Below are 17,708 nucleotides of genomic sequence, written 5' to 3'. Positions count from 1 at the left end.
AATCCTCGGCGAGACCCCGTGTACTTTGTCAAAACAAAATCCACTACTAAGGCGATCAAGAAAGGTTCGGGTCCTGACATGACAAAATCCAATCCACCAAGGCGACCGAAGAAAGGTTCGGGTCCTAGACAAAAGCAATCCCCGTCAAGGCGACCGAAGAAAGGTTCGGGTCCTAGACAAACCATTTTTCCCGTCAAGGCGACCGAAGACAGTTCGGGTCCTCGACACACAATATCAATTATCCGAATTACTCTACCCTTCGGCAAGGTAAGTAGCCCTGTGTATGTTTTTATTTGCTTTAGCATGCATCATCTTATTTTGCATCATAAAAATGGGACTCCGGTCTCGCCAAAAATAACATTCATTGAGCATGCATGGGCCAAATTTAGGTGCCATTTTATCTTTGAACGTAACCTCTGCGAGCTCAATCTCTGTGAGCTCACCTTCAAAGAGGGGCAGCTGTTGACACCTATTTTTAATTTGCCCAAAATTAATTGCAAAATTTAGGAGTTAATTTCGTTAATTCCTAAAACAAAAAAATATTTCAATTTAAATGCATTGCATATAGACATTAGGCATATGTGCATTAATAGGGCCTATTAGAGCATATTTTCTTAAATTTTAAACAAAAATTAAAAAAAAAAAAAATCGAGTCGGGCTGGGTCGGAGCTGGGCCGACCCGGCCCATTTCTTTTTCCTTTTTCCTTTTTTCCCCCAGCCCAGCCCTTTTTCCTTTTCTTTTTTTCTTCACTGGGCCCGCCCGCTTTCCTTTTCTTCTTCTTTCCTCACGCCGCCGTCAGGCCCGGCCCTACCCAATTCCTTCTTCCTTCCTTCTTCTTCCCCCCGCGCGGCCGCTTCTCCGCCCCGTTCTCCCTCGCTCGAGACGTCACGCCGACGCACGGCGGGCGCGCTCCTCTGGCCGCTTATCCGGCCGTAGGAAGGCCGAGAGAGCACGCCGACGGGACCGGCATTAATTGCCGCTCCCGTCCTCCCCGCTTTTCCGCCTCTCTCTTCCCCGTTGGCCTCGCGCCCCTCGTTGAACCGACTCCCCTTGCTCGCTCGCCCGCACCGGCTCGCCATGGCCACGAAAGTCGTGGTGGCGTAGGCCGGTGCAGCCGTCGTCATTGCCAACGTAACGGAGCCGGGGGACGTCGCCTTAAGGCCACAGAGAGAGAGAGGCCCCCGGGTCGGCCATTTTGGAGAAAAATACAGAGGGAGCGTGAGAGCGTGAACCGAGAAGAGAGAGGAGCCTCTGAGGGTCTCAGTGTCCCAAATCGGCCTCGTCAGCCACCAAAGAAGCCGACCCAAGAACCCTGGAAGCACTCCTGGCCGCCATTTCCTGGGAAACACAGAGTAGAGACCGAGAGACACAAGAGAGAGAATAGAGAGAGAGAGGAGCAAACCGAGGCCACGCCGGAGCAGAAGGAGAACCAAGAAGCTGCCACCGTCGCCTACGGAGCACCCGAGACCCCTGTAACGCGCCGTCGACCGGTGAGCCTCCCGCCGAGAACCGCCCGTTTTCCCCGTTTTCCGGCGTGGTTGGGCCGGGGACTGCGCCGGCCGCTTGCGCGCGAATCCCGCCCATACCGATGTCGTTCCCTGGCCCCCACTCGCCGTCTGAAGTGAGCCATAGTCGCCGGAGCCGACTGAGTCGCCGGAGGAGGCCGAAATCCCTTGATTTTTGCCGCGCACGCCACTTGCTCGATGAAATGCCTCAAAGAGGCTGGTTTGTTTTTGCCGCCGGCCGGCGAACGGGTGAATGGACGTGACTCTGTGGGCGGAGAGGTTCGTTTTTAGTCCCAGGGGGCCGATTTGGGGGTGGCGCCGGCCTGGGTCCGCGGCGAGAGGCCGATTTCGGCCACGGCGGCCGCTCCCACGGGTTCTGGCCTCGACTCTGGCTCACCGGACCGACCCGGTCAACGCCCGGTCGGATCCGTTGACCGGGTCGGTTCTGATCGACCGACTGCCACTGATCTAACCCGGTCAACGCCCGGTCGGATTCATGACCGGGTCGGATCCGACCCGACCCGGTTAATATTATATTATTATTTTATTTAAAAAAATTTAAAAAATTTTTTAAAAAAAAAAATTTTTAAATTTTTTTTTAAAATTTTTTAAAATTTTTTTTCTGTATTTTTTTTCTTTTTCTCTCTTTTCGAAAAAAAAAAAAATTTTAAAAAAATTTATTTTTTTTTTTTAAAAAAAAAAAATTATGTTATATCTAAGTTTTTAATCTAATGTGATATTATTATGCATATTTTTGTCTTGTTTAAATTAGACAATCCTGAGATTGCGCGGTAATATTTTGCATGTTAGTTTTTATTATCGCTGTATTATTATGCATGTTTTTAATACAATCGCATGAGTTGTGTTTTTGAATGTCATTTGACTTAGTTAAGGTTAGAACCTTAGGCTGCATGAATTGTTGTGTTCCTGACTGCTAATTGTTTCTGATTATGCACTCGCTTGATCACCTCACATGTTAGGAGAAAGGTCCTAATATCAATCCAAATTGCCTGACAAATCTTTTTAAAAAAATGAACAGGGTAGAAAGGTACCGAAAGGGCATTAGTTATCTAACTAGTGTAACCAAGTCCCCGAATTCAGTCAATCTCTGGTTCGTAGGAATAGGGTGATTCTCCCATCACCCTATTTGGGTTTCTAATCGACCCACCCCAAATCGATTAGTGGCGACTCCTCGATATAAACCACTTGCATGTTAAAAACTTAAACCCTAAGTCGCGATATGGTATGGGCTTGGGAGAGCCCGAGTTAAGTCCCGAACCTAGACTTAGCACGTACCAGGCGAGCCCCTCCCTTTTTGCATGTTGTTTAAAAAGGGCTCGGGAGTTCGGTCGCGACAACTAATTATTGGAGGTATGCACAATATTGAAAATAAGAAGCCATACCTCATTTTCTTTTTATTCAATATTAAATACTGACTTTTGAGCATTGAATACAATTCAAATGTCCTTTTTTGTTCTTTTTTTTAAGTAACTATTTATTTTTTTTTGTGAATTTTGATTACAACAATCTAAACTAATTATATGAATAATCTATAATTTATCCAAGCAAAAAGAGAATAATCCCAAACACATTGAAAGAAGATCCTAAAGTATGTCATGTTATTGGGGAAAGCCTTTTCAATATTTAATCTATAGATAATTGGATACATTCGCTGTATTCTATATACGATATAATTGACTCTTGCTATATATGCAATAGTTGAGTTTTTCTTCGATAAGCTATGTTGTTTAACACAAAAAAATGTTCCTGATATATCTTTTTATTAATTTTACGACAATTATATGGTAGAAATAAATATTTTGAATTATCTAAGTCAATTATGATTCAAACTATCTATATATCTATCTATATGTGTCTTTAAGTATTTGAATAAAAAAGACTATGTTGTGCACAACATAATTATATAATAAAGAGAAAAAATCAACCGTGTCAATTAAAAAAGAAAAGACAGTCCATCATCAATTCAATTTTATTGGAACATGAAATAAAAGATTTTTAATAAGTGTATAGTGAATTTAATATAAGAAAAACAAACCCACAATAGCTAATCATATTAGAATTGTTTTGGTACAATATTTTCTTCTATTTAAAACACGAATGAACCTCAACAAAAATCATAAATTGCGAGATCCTCCCATAGTAGGAGTTAGAGACAGTTCCCATATTAGAGCGGATTAGATTAAATGGAGTATAAGAGACGGATTCACTAAGATCGAACAGTAAAGTATGATATTTTCCTAAATTACATGACAACCAATAAAATGTTTACTATCAATAGAACCTAAGTGACCGATCCGAGGGATGTAATCTAGAGAAAGAACGGATCTTATACACAACGACCATAAAAGAGAAGTGTCAAGACCAACTTCACATATTGTCCCATATATTCCAATTAACGAAAGTTTAGGAACCATAAAAGTGTTAGGTAAAGATAATGTGGATGTTGAAATATTTCATGTATAAATGACTACCATATGCGAGTTATTGGCTATATGAATAATAGGTGCTTGTGAAGTGAATGATTTTGACTTAAACAAGTTACAGCGAGAAGTCACATGATAGCAATAGGTAGAATTAACGTACGATGAATCTGAAGTACATGGAATGACAAACAAAAGAAAAGTGTTGGCAAGAGAGGACTTAGAAGTACTAGATTCTTAAATGGAACGAAGATCCTTTAAGGATAGAATAATGGACAAGCCGTTGGGGAAACCCTCAATGGTGGCCACAATGGGGGATCGACGTGCATAAGGACCTTTGTATGGGATAGGTTATCTATCCTTGTAGGCAGCTGAGACAGTAGTCGATAATAATTTGATGCCAAGTGACCGTGTCAGTGAAGAGTGCCTAGAAAAGGGTCTGTGCGATGAGAAAGAAGGGGAAGTGGCAAGCACCACATCCGTAGGATTGGAGAGAAACAAGGTAGTGAGTAGCAAGTTGAGTATACTCAGTTACAGTCAACAACTCCAAGACAATTGCCTCATGGCTAGGTAAAGGATCTCTATAGAGAAGTAAAGCTAGCACAAGTTCAAACTCATCATTTAGTGCCATAAGAAATTGCGCAAAATGCATACAATCACGTGTAAACATCAGAATTCACATATTGTGGCTCAGACAAAACAAACTCATCCCGAATAGCATGCATATGGTGTAAATCCCCTAACAGCTGATGCTGATGGGCAATATCTAAAGGAGATTAACTGAGCTTCTTTTTGTTGTGTTAATGCAACCAAATTAAAGTTGAATAAATGGAATCGAAGTGTTTTGAAACCACGGTAGGATCTAATGATTTTTGCTATCCTACTCCTCCAAAGATTTAACAACTTTGTTGTCATTTTCACTAGTAGTATTTGTAGACTCAAGAATACTACCAGTGACATAACAGTAAAACTTGCATCCTCTAAAAAAAATTGAAATTTCTTGAACCCATAAATTGATCCATGGGATCCAAATATGGAAAAAAAATCGAGAGGCTACTTGTATTCCTCAGAAACCCTCGCCCACATCGCCATTCAATATTTTTTGGCCCGCTATTGGCCAAACCACCTGGCCACTAGGTCCGATGTGAGTAGGGTCACTTATCCATACTTCATAATTGAAAAAAACGAGCACTATGGAAATACATGCCACAATGCTCGTATATATTTTTTATTCATAATATGCACTTTATCAGTAAAAAAATAGTAGAACGGATAAAAAGAGGTGAAGAAAGCAACACCTTTGAGAACATATATGGAGAATCTATAGCCAAAAGTAGACCCAGCACATCAAAGTACCTCAAGAACCGATCCAAAATCTCCAAGAACCGTTCTGGAAATGATCAAACTAGACAGAAAAGGTAGAGAATCGGTCTGACAGAAGAGTGAACTTGTTCGGTCTACTGAAGAGAGAATCAACTGACATGTGCAGGTTATGTGACAATAGGTTGATGTGACAGTTGACATGGCTGCGAACGTGTATGTTGACACAACATATAGGCGGTTGAGTGTGACGTGGCTAGTAATGTGTCGGTTGACGTGTCGGATGACCTGAAGTCTCATGGCCGATGTTAATGTGTTAATGACACAAGTGAAAACATTTACAAATGATTGATGATGTGTGTGTGGCACGTGAGAGCAACTTGATCCTTGATGCAGCGGAATGTGGAAGTGTGTGATGGCGCGTGCGGTAGTGGAATGCGGCATAATTTTATGATTTGGCTTGTCGGAGGGTGGCGAGTTTGATAGTGGTGTTAGTTTTTCAAAAGAGGCAACGGAAGGTACTGAATCAAAACTTACGAACAATGGGTTCAGTGAGAGAATGACCATTGGCGCGATTGACGATGTACTACCATCATGGAGAGAAACTTGATGGGTACTTCCTAAGACAAGAATAGCTCTGATACCGAGATAAGAATACATGGAAGAAACATTTTTAATTTCTGTGTTTATCAAATTGAAGAGTAGATGAGTTACTTATAGGCCTTATAAGATGAATATTGGAAACAAAATGTTATAATATCAATCACAATCAATCACAATCAATTCAGAATATGCACAATGAAGAGAGGTATGCTGACTCTCTTAATTATTTCTAACAGTTCAAGTCATTTCTCTCAACATTGGTCATTTTCTAAATCTGAAAAATGGGCATGAAAAAGGATGAACCGGCTAGTTTTCCATACAACAAGCACAATGTGAGAAAACTCCTCAAATAAAAGAGAACTGTATGTTCATCAGTGTCTGACAAGTGCTTGTTAAACTCATGTAGTAAGGAAATATTTAATTTACATTAAATTGATCTTATATATCACTAAAAATGTCGGTCTATTGAAAACTGCGATGTATTTATTTTTGTACTTAACTCTCAACAAACAGGGTTAGGACGTTAATGGTCTGTTTGGAAAAGATGGGGAGGGGTACAATGAGAGGTGGGGCTAAAAGAGAGTGAAATTACTAAAATCACTAGTCAGACATAAAATAGTTTTCCGCATTCTTCCTTTTTTTGGGTGGAAGAAATCATTATAATTCCGTTTCCAAATCTCCAGAGAAAGAACATATCATTCATACTCTTAACACAATAACTAAAAATCATCTCACAAACCCCCTCAATCTTGTGCATTTCAAGTCTCGCTCTATTGAAACGGCAGCACATAGCCATTAAGCTCGTGGGGGTCGCCGGCTAAGCCAGTCCAATCCTCCTTTCTCCACTTCGGATCCGGCGACCCGCTCTCAGCCTCAGGCGAGCGGTGCCGCTTCCGAGTCACCCTGACCGGCTCCACCTCATCGCAACCGATCAAGTGAGGGAAATTCAGCCGGGCCTTGGCCCCGCGCATCGCGAACGCGGCCCGGTCGTAAGCCAGCGCAGCCTCCTGTGGCGTCTCGTAGGTCCCAAGCCACCTCCTTGCGCCGTTCTTCTTCGGGTCCCGGATCTCCGCTGCATATTTCCCCCATGGCCGTCTCCTCACTCCCCGGTAGTGAGGCCCTTCGAGCAGTGCCTCATTCGGTTCGACATCTCTGTAATCCACGACCGATTGCTCATTCGACGAGCTGGGCGATTCAAACCTGACGGTGTCTTTCGGGGGGTCATGATAGATGTCCACGCCGTCGTAATCATTCGCTTCAAAGGACATTGTTGTCTCCGGCGACCAAGTTGTGTCGAAGCTTGAATCTGGGCAATGGAATCGAATGTTTTCGGCGGCTCTCGCTAGGTTTTCGAAGTCATCGTCGTTAAGAAGATGCTGGCGGATGCGCTCTAAAAGAGCAGCATCTGTATCTGATATTGTTGAACTTGTTGCGTACATGTTGATCCTGAATAGTGGAGAATAATGCGAGGTTAGGGACTGATTAAGGTTCTGTGCGTACTAAGCTGTTTTTGGGTGGTGAGAGTCGACGCTTGACGGTATATATATACGCATTTTATGCTAAGTTAATTAAAGTCATCCTTTCTTATATTCGTACTTCATCTTGTTTATCACATGGTTGCCTTTTGCAATCATCGGGGCGTGGGAGTACTTACAGGTAGGTCTTTGAGCCTTTCAGTAACACCTTCGCTTTTTTTTAAACTGATGATTGCAATGATGACGTTTTCATCATTAATTGATCAAGGAAAAACAGTGAGTATGAAAGTATTTTATGTTTCTTAAAGCTCCTGGTGTTGAACGACATATTGGGTACTGTTAAAAGGAAAACTCCCGAGAAAAGTTAGATTTACTAAGTCTAGCTACAAAATTGATTTACCAAATAATATGTCACATTGTGATTGGTTCTCGAATATGACTCGTTTATTTAGAAAGCTTTGCCTAATAAATCGATTTTACAAACCCATCTCAGCAAGTATGACATACTTCTTATCTATAGAATAAATCGTATTGGTAAACGTTAATGAAGTGTCTAATATGATCGGTTATAAAAGATTGATTGCCATTTATCCTCCATTTGTTTCCATCTTGTTTCTCCACTTTATACAGTTCAGTTTCGTGTGGTTTGTACCCATCAAATTATTTATAAGATTACCACTAAGCGTAACCCTCTCTCTCTCGAACATTGAATTTCATCACCAAGGTCAAATGCATTCCGTAAATGGGTGACAAAGGCCGAATGCATTCAACCTTTCTCCATAAAACTCAAGCTTTTAGGAACGAAATTTAAGGAAAAAACTCAAACTATCATGCTCCTATTATTTCGCGAAAAATGAATGAAAATTCTAAAAACGATCGCTTACATTGCTTACAAAAATAAATGAACGAAAAATTTATATTTTCTAGAAAACACTTGAAGAATTTTTACGCTTTAACTTTAAAGAAAAAAAAAATTCGAACAATCATGAAGCATCAAGTATATCATGAATTCTTCCATTTTCTTTATAAAAAAAAGTATTTTTAACAAAAACTTATGCTCCTTACATGATTGGTTAGATGGTCGTGCCATTGAATTATTTAGGAAGGAAACCATAGTTGGTATATTAAAATCAAATTTTTTTCTGGTTATTTCGAAACACGGAATCCAAAGATAAAAACAATATTGTTTCTTATGTAGGAAGAAAAGAAAATATGATTGCATTCCACTTGAGAAGGACAAATTATTATTATTATTATTTTGTGTGGGAGAACCTGATAAGTACAGTAGCACATGTGACTGCAATTTCTTTGATTTTTAATAGATAAAGGTCTTTTGTTGCTTTGCAATCAAAAGTAGAATAAAAATCGAGTCGATCAAGCATTATTTATTAGGGCGTACTATCAATGTTGCAAGATAAAAATACTGTCCCAAACCTTAGAATACACATGACCGACAGTCTGGAGATGCGGAAAATTGTTGGGATGGCCGTATTTTTGCAGAACGCCCAACGTGATATTCAAAGAGATCTTTGGAGAACAGCTCGTCCGTACGTCAACATGGTTATTTTTCCCCTAAGGAAAAGAGGCTGTAAATAACTTGCAAAATACTTCAATTGATCTGCATGCACTGCGTGGGGAATTGTTTACGTATTTCTCTGAGACCCGTGCTTCGAAACTGAATTTCTGGTTTCCTTGGTTGAACTTTGGTTTTTTAGGCCTAAGCTAAAGGTTTTGGATACGTAGATGAAGTGATATGATGTATCTGTAGATCGTTTCTTCCCTTTCGATTGCAGATGAAGAGTATCTAGGGCTATGGATGTGCAGGGCAGTGGTTCGATTATGTCGTCCAACTTAGATACTCTTGCGTTGGATCTGAAGCTTTGATTGAACGAATTCGTGATCCGACATTTTCTCTCTTTTTTTCCCGTCGTTACGACACTTAATTGATTGGAGACAATTTTAGATATCATCCTCACTTATTGCACCGATCGTAAAATTTGCATCCACACTTTTTTTTTGGTAATCGGGTCCTCTGAACTATATATATTTGTCTGCTTACGTAGTTCTCCGATTTGAAAACCTTAATTGGAATGTTGGCGTGATCGTTAAGCATAAATAATCGTGAATAATCATTTCATGAAGTTAAATTGGTCCTAATCACTTATAATGTGATTGATTTGCTCTTTGCTATATTGAGCTCATGTCGCTGTTTGGCCACGGGTTGAAGTAAGACGATTCCACACCTATAAGTATATCATTATCTAGTGAATTAAGCATACAAAATTAATTAGAGTATCCATTCATTAATTTAATTATCCAACGAATTGCCAGAAGAAGAGACAGGAAGTAATTAGCGGAGTAGGGTCTACGAGCATCCTTATAGGGGAGCAGTGGGGCAGCAATAATGAGGATCAAAGCTGATTAATCATAATACATTATTAACCACATGCCACATATACCTGTATATAATATACTTCTATTGTTAATAATCTACAACAAAGTCCAAAGAAAGCATGTGCTCTTGCAATTTGTGTAGCGCGATATCGATACACTGTGTTAATAATGGAATTCATTTATTGGTTGTTAATGTAAGACAAATTTGAAATGTTGCGGAATCCAAAGATAGATTCGTGTGACGTGACATGACGTGACATTTTGTCGTTATCATAAAAGACGGTATATTTAGTTTATTTTGAGAAAAAAAAGAATTCTTTATTTCAAGTTGAGTTAATATTTAATTATTATGTGATCTTCATTTTCCGTAACTAAAGCATATACCTCTATCGTTGATTCAACCTCTCCTCTTCTCCCTAAAGGAAAAGATCCTCTCTAATGATGAGCAAGCACATGCAATTTTGACAATTTAGGGTGTGTTTGTTTTGCCTAAGAAAATTTCATGAAAAGGTTTTCCAGACTTGCACGACGGATTAACACACACACACACACACACACACTCTCTCTCTCTCTCTCTCTCTCTCTCTCTCTCTCTCTCTCTCTCTCTCTCTTAAAGAAATCAACAGACTAGAGATTGAGATGAGAGAAATTCCCCTCAATTAAGCATGTCGCGGAAAATACATCTATGATCATGAAAAGGAAAATCACCGAAGGTACTTAAACCATTTGTACATATAATGGTAAATTTTTCTAGGGATTATGTATGATCATTTTCCCCCCATCAGGTTCACAACTTGCTATAGTAGAATGCTCTAATGTGAAGTTATTAAATTTAATTTACCATAAGTGAACTAGATATATACCTTTACTCAACAGATGGGTCATTGCGCCAAAAGGTCCTGTTCAATGAAGGCAAAATGTCGCTTTCTTTCTCTTGCTCCAGATGATGGTACTTGCTGATTGACGTTATTTTCATTAGGAACTCTTGCTGACCTCGAAGAATTTTATAATATAATTGTCTGCATTATAAAACCCATTATCATAATATTGATTTTTGTTCTTTAGTCTTGCCAAAGATTCTCAAATATTTTGCCCGTTGTATTTCAAACTTTTCAGGCTTGAATTCTTGGCACGCGTGCTGGTGTTTTTAAACTTGAATTGGAGAGCGAAGATATTTGTAGACATTTGTCGCCGCAAACGGTTAACGTTGTTGAATTTTGGGTGGGCAGCTTTAAATTAATGATAAAGGGTGGAAATTGACTAAATTGGCATCTCCAATAATGTCATAGATACAGCGAAAGAAACTCAAGAACCATGCGTTGGGATCTTGTGAGCAATATTTCACTAGATTAACTTTGTTTTCTCCTATGATGTTATTGTTCTCTCGTCATCACATTTCTCAATGAAGGATGCAAACATTTGAGGATTTATTTCTTTTGATTCAGGGGCATAAACATGGAGACTCGGCTACTTGAAGACTCGAAGAACACCTTACAGGTTTCATGAACCGGTTAAGCCTATATCTTTGGGCCATACTGGTGACCTTGATCTATAATAGCTTATACGTAATTTGTGAGATTTGAATGAATAACCTCTAGTTTTGAGCTGAAAATCCCTAAGCGCCTATAACCAGTTGTGTCAACTCTGGGCTAAGTTTGAGGCTTTAACTTGAAGAAAAAAGTATGAGAAACTTAGGAGAATGATGTTATAATTCGCTACCCATATTTCCTAGATAAAGATCATTGGAAATATCCAACATATGCCAGTTAGCTTAGCAGACTAACTTCAAGATTTTGGCTTCCATCTATTTCTACTTTGGATCATTTTGATTGCATCCTATAACGGGGATATTGAAATTGTGAGATAACAACACTAAAAGAGTCAAAACTATTCTACCAAAATTTGTTTCTTGAACTTTTGAAGTCGACCAATTTTGTTTACCTCTGGTGACTTGATTCACAGAAAAATCATACCTAACATTATTTTTAAAAGAAAATAATTTCGTGTGGCTTGTCAGAGATAGCAATCCTTAGGCTGTGTTCGTTTCCGGAAAAATATTTTTCCGGAAAATATTTTCCGCTTTTTCCGGTGTTCAGGGACGGAAAATGTTTTCCGTGGGAAAACATTTTCCCACCCCACCCCCAAACCCTTCACAATTTTGAGGAAAATGACATCCGCTTCTGAGAAGCGGAAGTCATTTTCCGGAAGTCTGAAGCTCTGCTTCAGACTTCTTCCTTTTTTTTTTTGTTCTTTCTTTGCTTCTTCTACCTCGGCCAGGTTAGCGGCCGGCGACCGGCGAGCTCGGCCCCGGCGAGCCTCGCCGATGACCTCGGGCGAGGTTCGCCGACGTCCGGCAACCTGGGCAAGGTTCGCCGACGTCCGGCGACCTGGGCGAGGTTCGCCGACGTCCGGCAAGCTCGGGCCTCGCCGAACTGGGCGAGGTCGAGCTCGAGGCTCGCCCAGGTCGCCGGATCCGGCGACCTCGGGCGAGCCTCGACCTCGCCCAGGTCGCCGAATCGGGCGACCTCACCCAGGTCGCCGGCCGGGCGAGCTGGGGCCTCGCCGGCCTGTGGCAACGCTCGAGCTCGCCTCTGGCCGGTCGCCGGACGTCGGCCGTGGCCGTGGCCGGCAACCCGCCGGAGAAGAAGAAGGAAAAAGAACACAGCCGGCGGCGATCATTGCCGAACACCGGAAAATATTTTCCGAAACTTTTTCATATTTCAGCCGAACACCGGAAAATTATGTTCCGGAAAAACATTTTCTAGGAAAATGATTTCCGGGAAAACATTTTCCAAAAACACAATATTTTCCGTCAAACGAACGGAACCTTAATGTATAAAGCAAACAACGTCGTTGGACAACACAATCGAACCCAGTTAAATTGAGAAATTAGGTTTAAATTACTTCTCAAACCAAACCCTTGCCCCAAATTTCATTTTTGATTCAAGGCTAGATGTGGAGAGAACCATTGGTGGGAGTTGGCTGGCGCTGTGGACATGGTTGGGGCGAGGTTGATGGCGTCGAAGAAGTCACGATCAACAGCGATTGCACCTTTGGCTTCGTTGGCCATGGCGATTGGAATCTGGGGAGGATAAAGATTCACGAGGAGAGAGAGAGAGAGTGTGAGATTAGGTTTGGCCAACGGTGTCGTTTTGGGCTGATTTTCTCGTCATAAGATTTTTTGGCAAGCCAAGTTACGAATTATCTTAAATAACTAATTTTTTGAAGTGTTAGATTCAAAGTGATCATTTGCAAAGTTTTGACAAAAAACCATGCCTTGTACAATATTATTGACACTTTTAGTGTCCATTTTCCGTCTTTGTAGGTCAAACCCCATGGCTATGTTTGACAGTTGTGATAAAATTCGGGATATGATAAATTTTTATCACATCCCATATTTGGTGCTTGCCCAAACTAGGATAAAGTGGGATATATGAGAGATAGAACCTGGATAAAATTATCTCATGGGGGAGATAGAATAAAGGTAGATAGGATTTCTAATATTCATAATATAAAAGTTATTTTTTTCAAATAAAAAATTGTTAAATAAATAAAATTAAAATAATTTTGAATTTTAATATAAAAAATTCAAAATAACAAAAAAAAACGATAATTTCATTTTTATTTATTGTTATTTTTATTTATATATTCAAATTTCTTTCTATCTTATAATATAAATTTCATATATACAAATAAATACATTTAGTATTAATATTTATTACATATTTTAGGTATATTAGTATAGTTGTCTTTTTAATAAAATTTTATTGGAGAACGATGGAAGGGGAAAAAAGAAATATAAAAAGAAAAGAATTAAAAAAGAGAGGGAAACAATAAAAAATAAGCAAATAAAAATGAAGTAGGTAAGAGTGTGTTCAGATATTTTTATCATTTTCGTTTATGCAATTTTTAGGTTTATTTACACTAGTAAAATGTGAAAATATCAGGCTTTATTATTGCTATTCACCAAATAGTGGATTGGATATAGCAAATCCCCTGGATTTCATATCCTATCCTATCCGCTCCTATCCTATTTAGAAATCTAAACGACCAAATGCAGTCTATAGTTCTTTCGTGCGGATTCCTTGTCTTGGCCCAATTGATAGAGACTACATAATCTTTGGCATGCCAGCTAATCCAAAATAAAAATCAGCTCAACTGAAAACAAAAATTTAAAAGAATGTAAAGGGGGCGATCGCAATTTGGTAGGTAATTTAGTCATGGAATTTTTGCATAAAAAATTTGTGGTGAGAAGGGTTGATTTCGAACTATATATAAGATGCGTTTGGTTCAGCATTCCCAAGGGGTTTCAGGGGAATCCAAATATTTTTAACTTAAAGCACCTTGGGAAAATGCAAATTGCGTTTGATAAAAAATCATTTGTGAAGCTAGTGTTTGGCAAATCTTATTTTACAAAGGGCTATGTGATTTTTTTTGTTAAAAAAAAAAAGCTTACCCCTCACTAGAGCTGGCGGGCGTCGCTCGAGGTCGGGCGACCCCTGTAGAGGGTTGTATGACCCCATGTTGCCCTCGTCGAGGTCGCACAACCCTCGATGGGGGTCGCCCAACCTCGGGTGACGGCCGTCGGCGCCAAATCTGGCTCACCAGCGGCCATCACCAAGGTCAGGCGATCTCGCCGGCCCCTCGCCAGCACTTCACCGTCCAGATTTGGCCACGGGCAGCTTTGGCCAACCACTCTTGCCAGCCGCCCTCAATCCAAAGAAGATGAACAGTCACGAAGGGCAAAATTGGAATATTAAAGAATTAGTGAGGGTAGTTTGGGAAGGAAAAAAAATTGATTTCAACATTAGGCAAATGCTGAAAGCTCAAAGCTGATTCGGACTAGCCTTGGGCTTTCAGCACTCCCAATGCTGGCTTTCGGGCGAAAGCCCATTGGAAATACTCGCCAAACGCCTCAGCATTTCCCCAAGAGGCTTTTGAGGCCGAAAGCTCATTGGGAATGCTGAACCAAATGCATCCATAATTCGTTGATTTTGCCCACGGCATAAGATAAAGGATTATATAACCACCGTTTTCATACACATCCTTTGAATTCCTACCTACATGCATTTACCCATTTCATAGAATCATTTATACATTGACGAGAGAGAGAGTAATCAGTTGAACTGGACCATTTATCCATCTCTTAAAGTACGATTAACTTGGTTAATACCAAGATATCATTCATCCAAATGGTTACTTGTAGAGTAAAATCCTAAACATGGGTAAAGAGGTAACGGGTGCGTTTGGTTCAAGCTTCCTTAGGATCCCTTTGGGAAAACTTGGGGGTATTTGGCAAATTTTTTGGGACCCTTTTGGCTAAATGCTGGCCTTGGCAAAGTTGAAAGCCCAAGGCAACACTTGCTGTCTTGGCTTTCAACATTTTCGGAAGGCCACTTCCTAGAGTTAATAACCAAAAATTGCCCTCACCAATTATTTTCTTTTTTCGATTTTGCCCTTGTAAGAAATGCTCATCTTCTCCACGTAGATCGCCGGTGAAGCTTCGTCGTGAGTTGTACTAGGCCGACCAACGATTGCCTACAATTGCCAATGGTCACACGACCCCTCCCGAAGGTCACACGACCCCAGCGAAGGTTGCCTAGGGTTGCGTGACCTTAGGTGGCACTCGCCAGGGTCTACTTGAGGTCATGTGACCTCAGAGGACGGCCGCCAGCGTTGGATCTAGCTAGCCGGCACTGCGTTAGATTTTTTTTTTCCTTTTTTCCAATAGAAAATAGAGAAAGTCCTTTACAAGAAGAATTTTTCGAAACAATATTTAACCCACGTTGCTAACAATGGATTTTTAAATTACAATTTAACAAACATAATCTACATTTCGGAAAACTCATTTTACTTATAATCCTTTACATTTTCCTAAAAAAATTTCCCAAAAGCCAACGTCCGCGCATACTAACCCCATAAGGAAAAACGCTACCATTTCTCTTTCCTTTTCTTACCTTAGCCATTGCGTCCACTAAAAGGTCATGGTGTTAAGGCTGTTAAAATATTTAAATATCAAATCACACATTCATTTAATAATTTATATTTTCAGAACAGTCAACAATGATCTTACAAAACTTTACATAGTATCAACGGCAAATTCTAAATTCAATTCTTTCCGGGATCATCCTCTATCTAACTACCACCGCAAGGCTGATGAAGAGTATGCATGGGGGGATGGTGGGGCGTGTGGCTGCGACATCATCGGCCGGGAGTGGGCGTGTAGGTGGTTCTGTCCTGTGGCAACTAGGGGAGAGAGAAGCTGAGGGGAAGAGAAACTGGTAATTTTTTGCGATTTGTGTGTTCTGTGGGCATGTGTTGCACACGTAATGGCTAGATAAATCGAGACAGTAGATGGGTATAGTACATGGAGACAACACCCCTTCACCCACTGAATACACACGTGGAAAAAAAAAACTGGTAATTTTTTGTGATTTTTTTAGCAAAAAAAAACGAATACACACGCGGAAAACTATTATCACCCATTTGTGGAGAAGAGGAATGTGATCTTCTTCTCGTTAAAAGAAAAGACTAGGTGGGCAATCATTTTCTCTAATAATATAGATAATTAGACTACAACACATGTTACATATCATCGCTTAATATTTCCCTTCACACCTAAGGTGAAACGATGAGGAAAGCCAAAAACTTATGAATGTGGTGTGTGGATGAAAGAATTTTGACAATTAATACGTGTTAGAAAGAGGGAAATTCATCGTGCCGAATCAAACTTTGAATATGACTCTCCAAATTAGTTCTTTTAAAAATTCAAGGATTTGTTGTTTCCACTTAAATAAAAAAAATATTTCTTTTTTATTTTCCTGTCAAAATGTAAGATGCTATTCAAAACTTTAAAAGATTACAAAAAAATTGTACATAAATCTAAATCTCAACATTTATACTTTGTCAAATTTTAAGTATTTTGCATTTAAAGAAAGTTAAATCACGTGAATCGCAAGATTTCGAATACATGAAAAAAAAAAAACGTAAAGTAAATACAGACAAACTAAATTATCACAATACCTTGTACGGCAGCTTTTTCTTTATAGGTGACTAGTGCGGTAACACGCATTGCTGACTCGGAGTTTTTTGTTTTATTAGGCGGACTGGATTCCCAAGTCTAGGAATCTCAACGCATTCACAAATGCACAAATGATTTAGTAATAAAAACAGCACGTGGAAAATGAATTTTGAAGATGCCAGACTTTATTTATAAAAAGGAAGAAAAGAAGCGCGTCGATACATCTTGACTTTGACTTTATTCGCTATTAAAACAAATAACAAATTGTTGACTTTTGGTCGATACATCTTCACAAATTGTTGACAATGTTCTAATCTAATAGCCACGATACCTTTATATAAATTTGACTTTTGAACAATTGATGTGATTATATTCGTATTGGGCCACACTTTTTCTACTCCCCCTCAGGCTAATACACTTCCCATTATGGTGTTTTGACCATATTGTCATCTATGGATCCCACTTTCAAGCATAATTTCAGTTAAATGTGGATCCTATTTTGTGTCTCACTTTTTATTTGGTTCTTTCTTTTTCTTCTTATCTCTCTGTTCTCGCTTTTGCTTGTTCCACCAACAGTTTCTAGGCATCTTGAAAATTTCGTTGTTGGAGAAAGCGACTGGCAATGAAGCTCCACCTCAATACAGCAAGGATGGAATGGCTGAGTTCGAGCCGAAATTGGTCTGCTTGGTGAGGATGGTTCAGAACTTCATCAAGGAGAGCAACGAGAAGCAAGAATGTCCAAAGACCAGAGACAATTCCTAAGCAAGAAGCTAGTAGTATTCAACCCAATCCAATTCTTCTGATCATACATGTTATCATTCTAACCATACATCACAAAGTTAGAGTCCTTAATTATACCTCTCCCATGGAATCTCGAGCGCCATAGCAGTGAACATAGCATCACTGTCCATCCACCACAAGAACTCAATCTCCGGATGTGACCTCAAC

General features: G+C 39.9%; 2 protein-coding genes across 2 annotated transcripts in view; both read right to left on the bottom strand.

Moving 5' to 3' along the window:
- The window catches only part of LOC115666822 (actin-related protein 2/3 complex subunit 5A), a 63,638-nt gene extending 53,317 nt beyond the window's left edge, over nucleotides 1–10,321 (bottom strand). Inside the window, exon 1 of the mRNA XM_056318029.1 lies at nucleotides 10,298–10,321. The gene's annotated coding sequence lies outside the window, so the exon portion shown is untranslated. The remainder of the gene's footprint in view (nucleotides 1–10,297) is intronic.
- On the bottom strand, nucleotides 6,641–7,309 carry LOC115666943 (ethylene-responsive transcription factor 2-like). Its single transcript, XM_030588170.2, has one exon. It carries the CDS (start codon nucleotides 7,307–7,309, stop codon nucleotides 6,641–6,643), a length of 669 nt encoding a protein of 222 aa, XP_030444030.2.
- Nucleotides 10,322–17,708: the final 7,387 nt, after the last annotated feature.

The sequence above is a fragment of the Syzygium oleosum genome, unplaced genomic scaffold, assembly GCF_021117445.2.
Source record: "Syzygium oleosum isolate NSW1041296 unplaced genomic scaffold, Sole_v2.1 Sole_v2.14, whole genome shotgun sequence".
Classification (NCBI taxonomy): Eukaryota; Viridiplantae; Streptophyta; class Magnoliopsida; order Myrtales; family Myrtaceae; genus Syzygium; species Syzygium oleosum.
The sequence above is the reverse complement of the archived record's forward strand: the minus strand, read 5'-3'. Positions and strand labels throughout refer to the sequence as shown.

Excerpts from the sequence above, each read along its gene's own strand:
- LOC115666943 (XM_030588170.2), bottom strand. The coding sequence starts at position 7,309 with ATGTACGCAACAAGTTCAACAATATCAGATACAGATGCTGCTCTTTTA.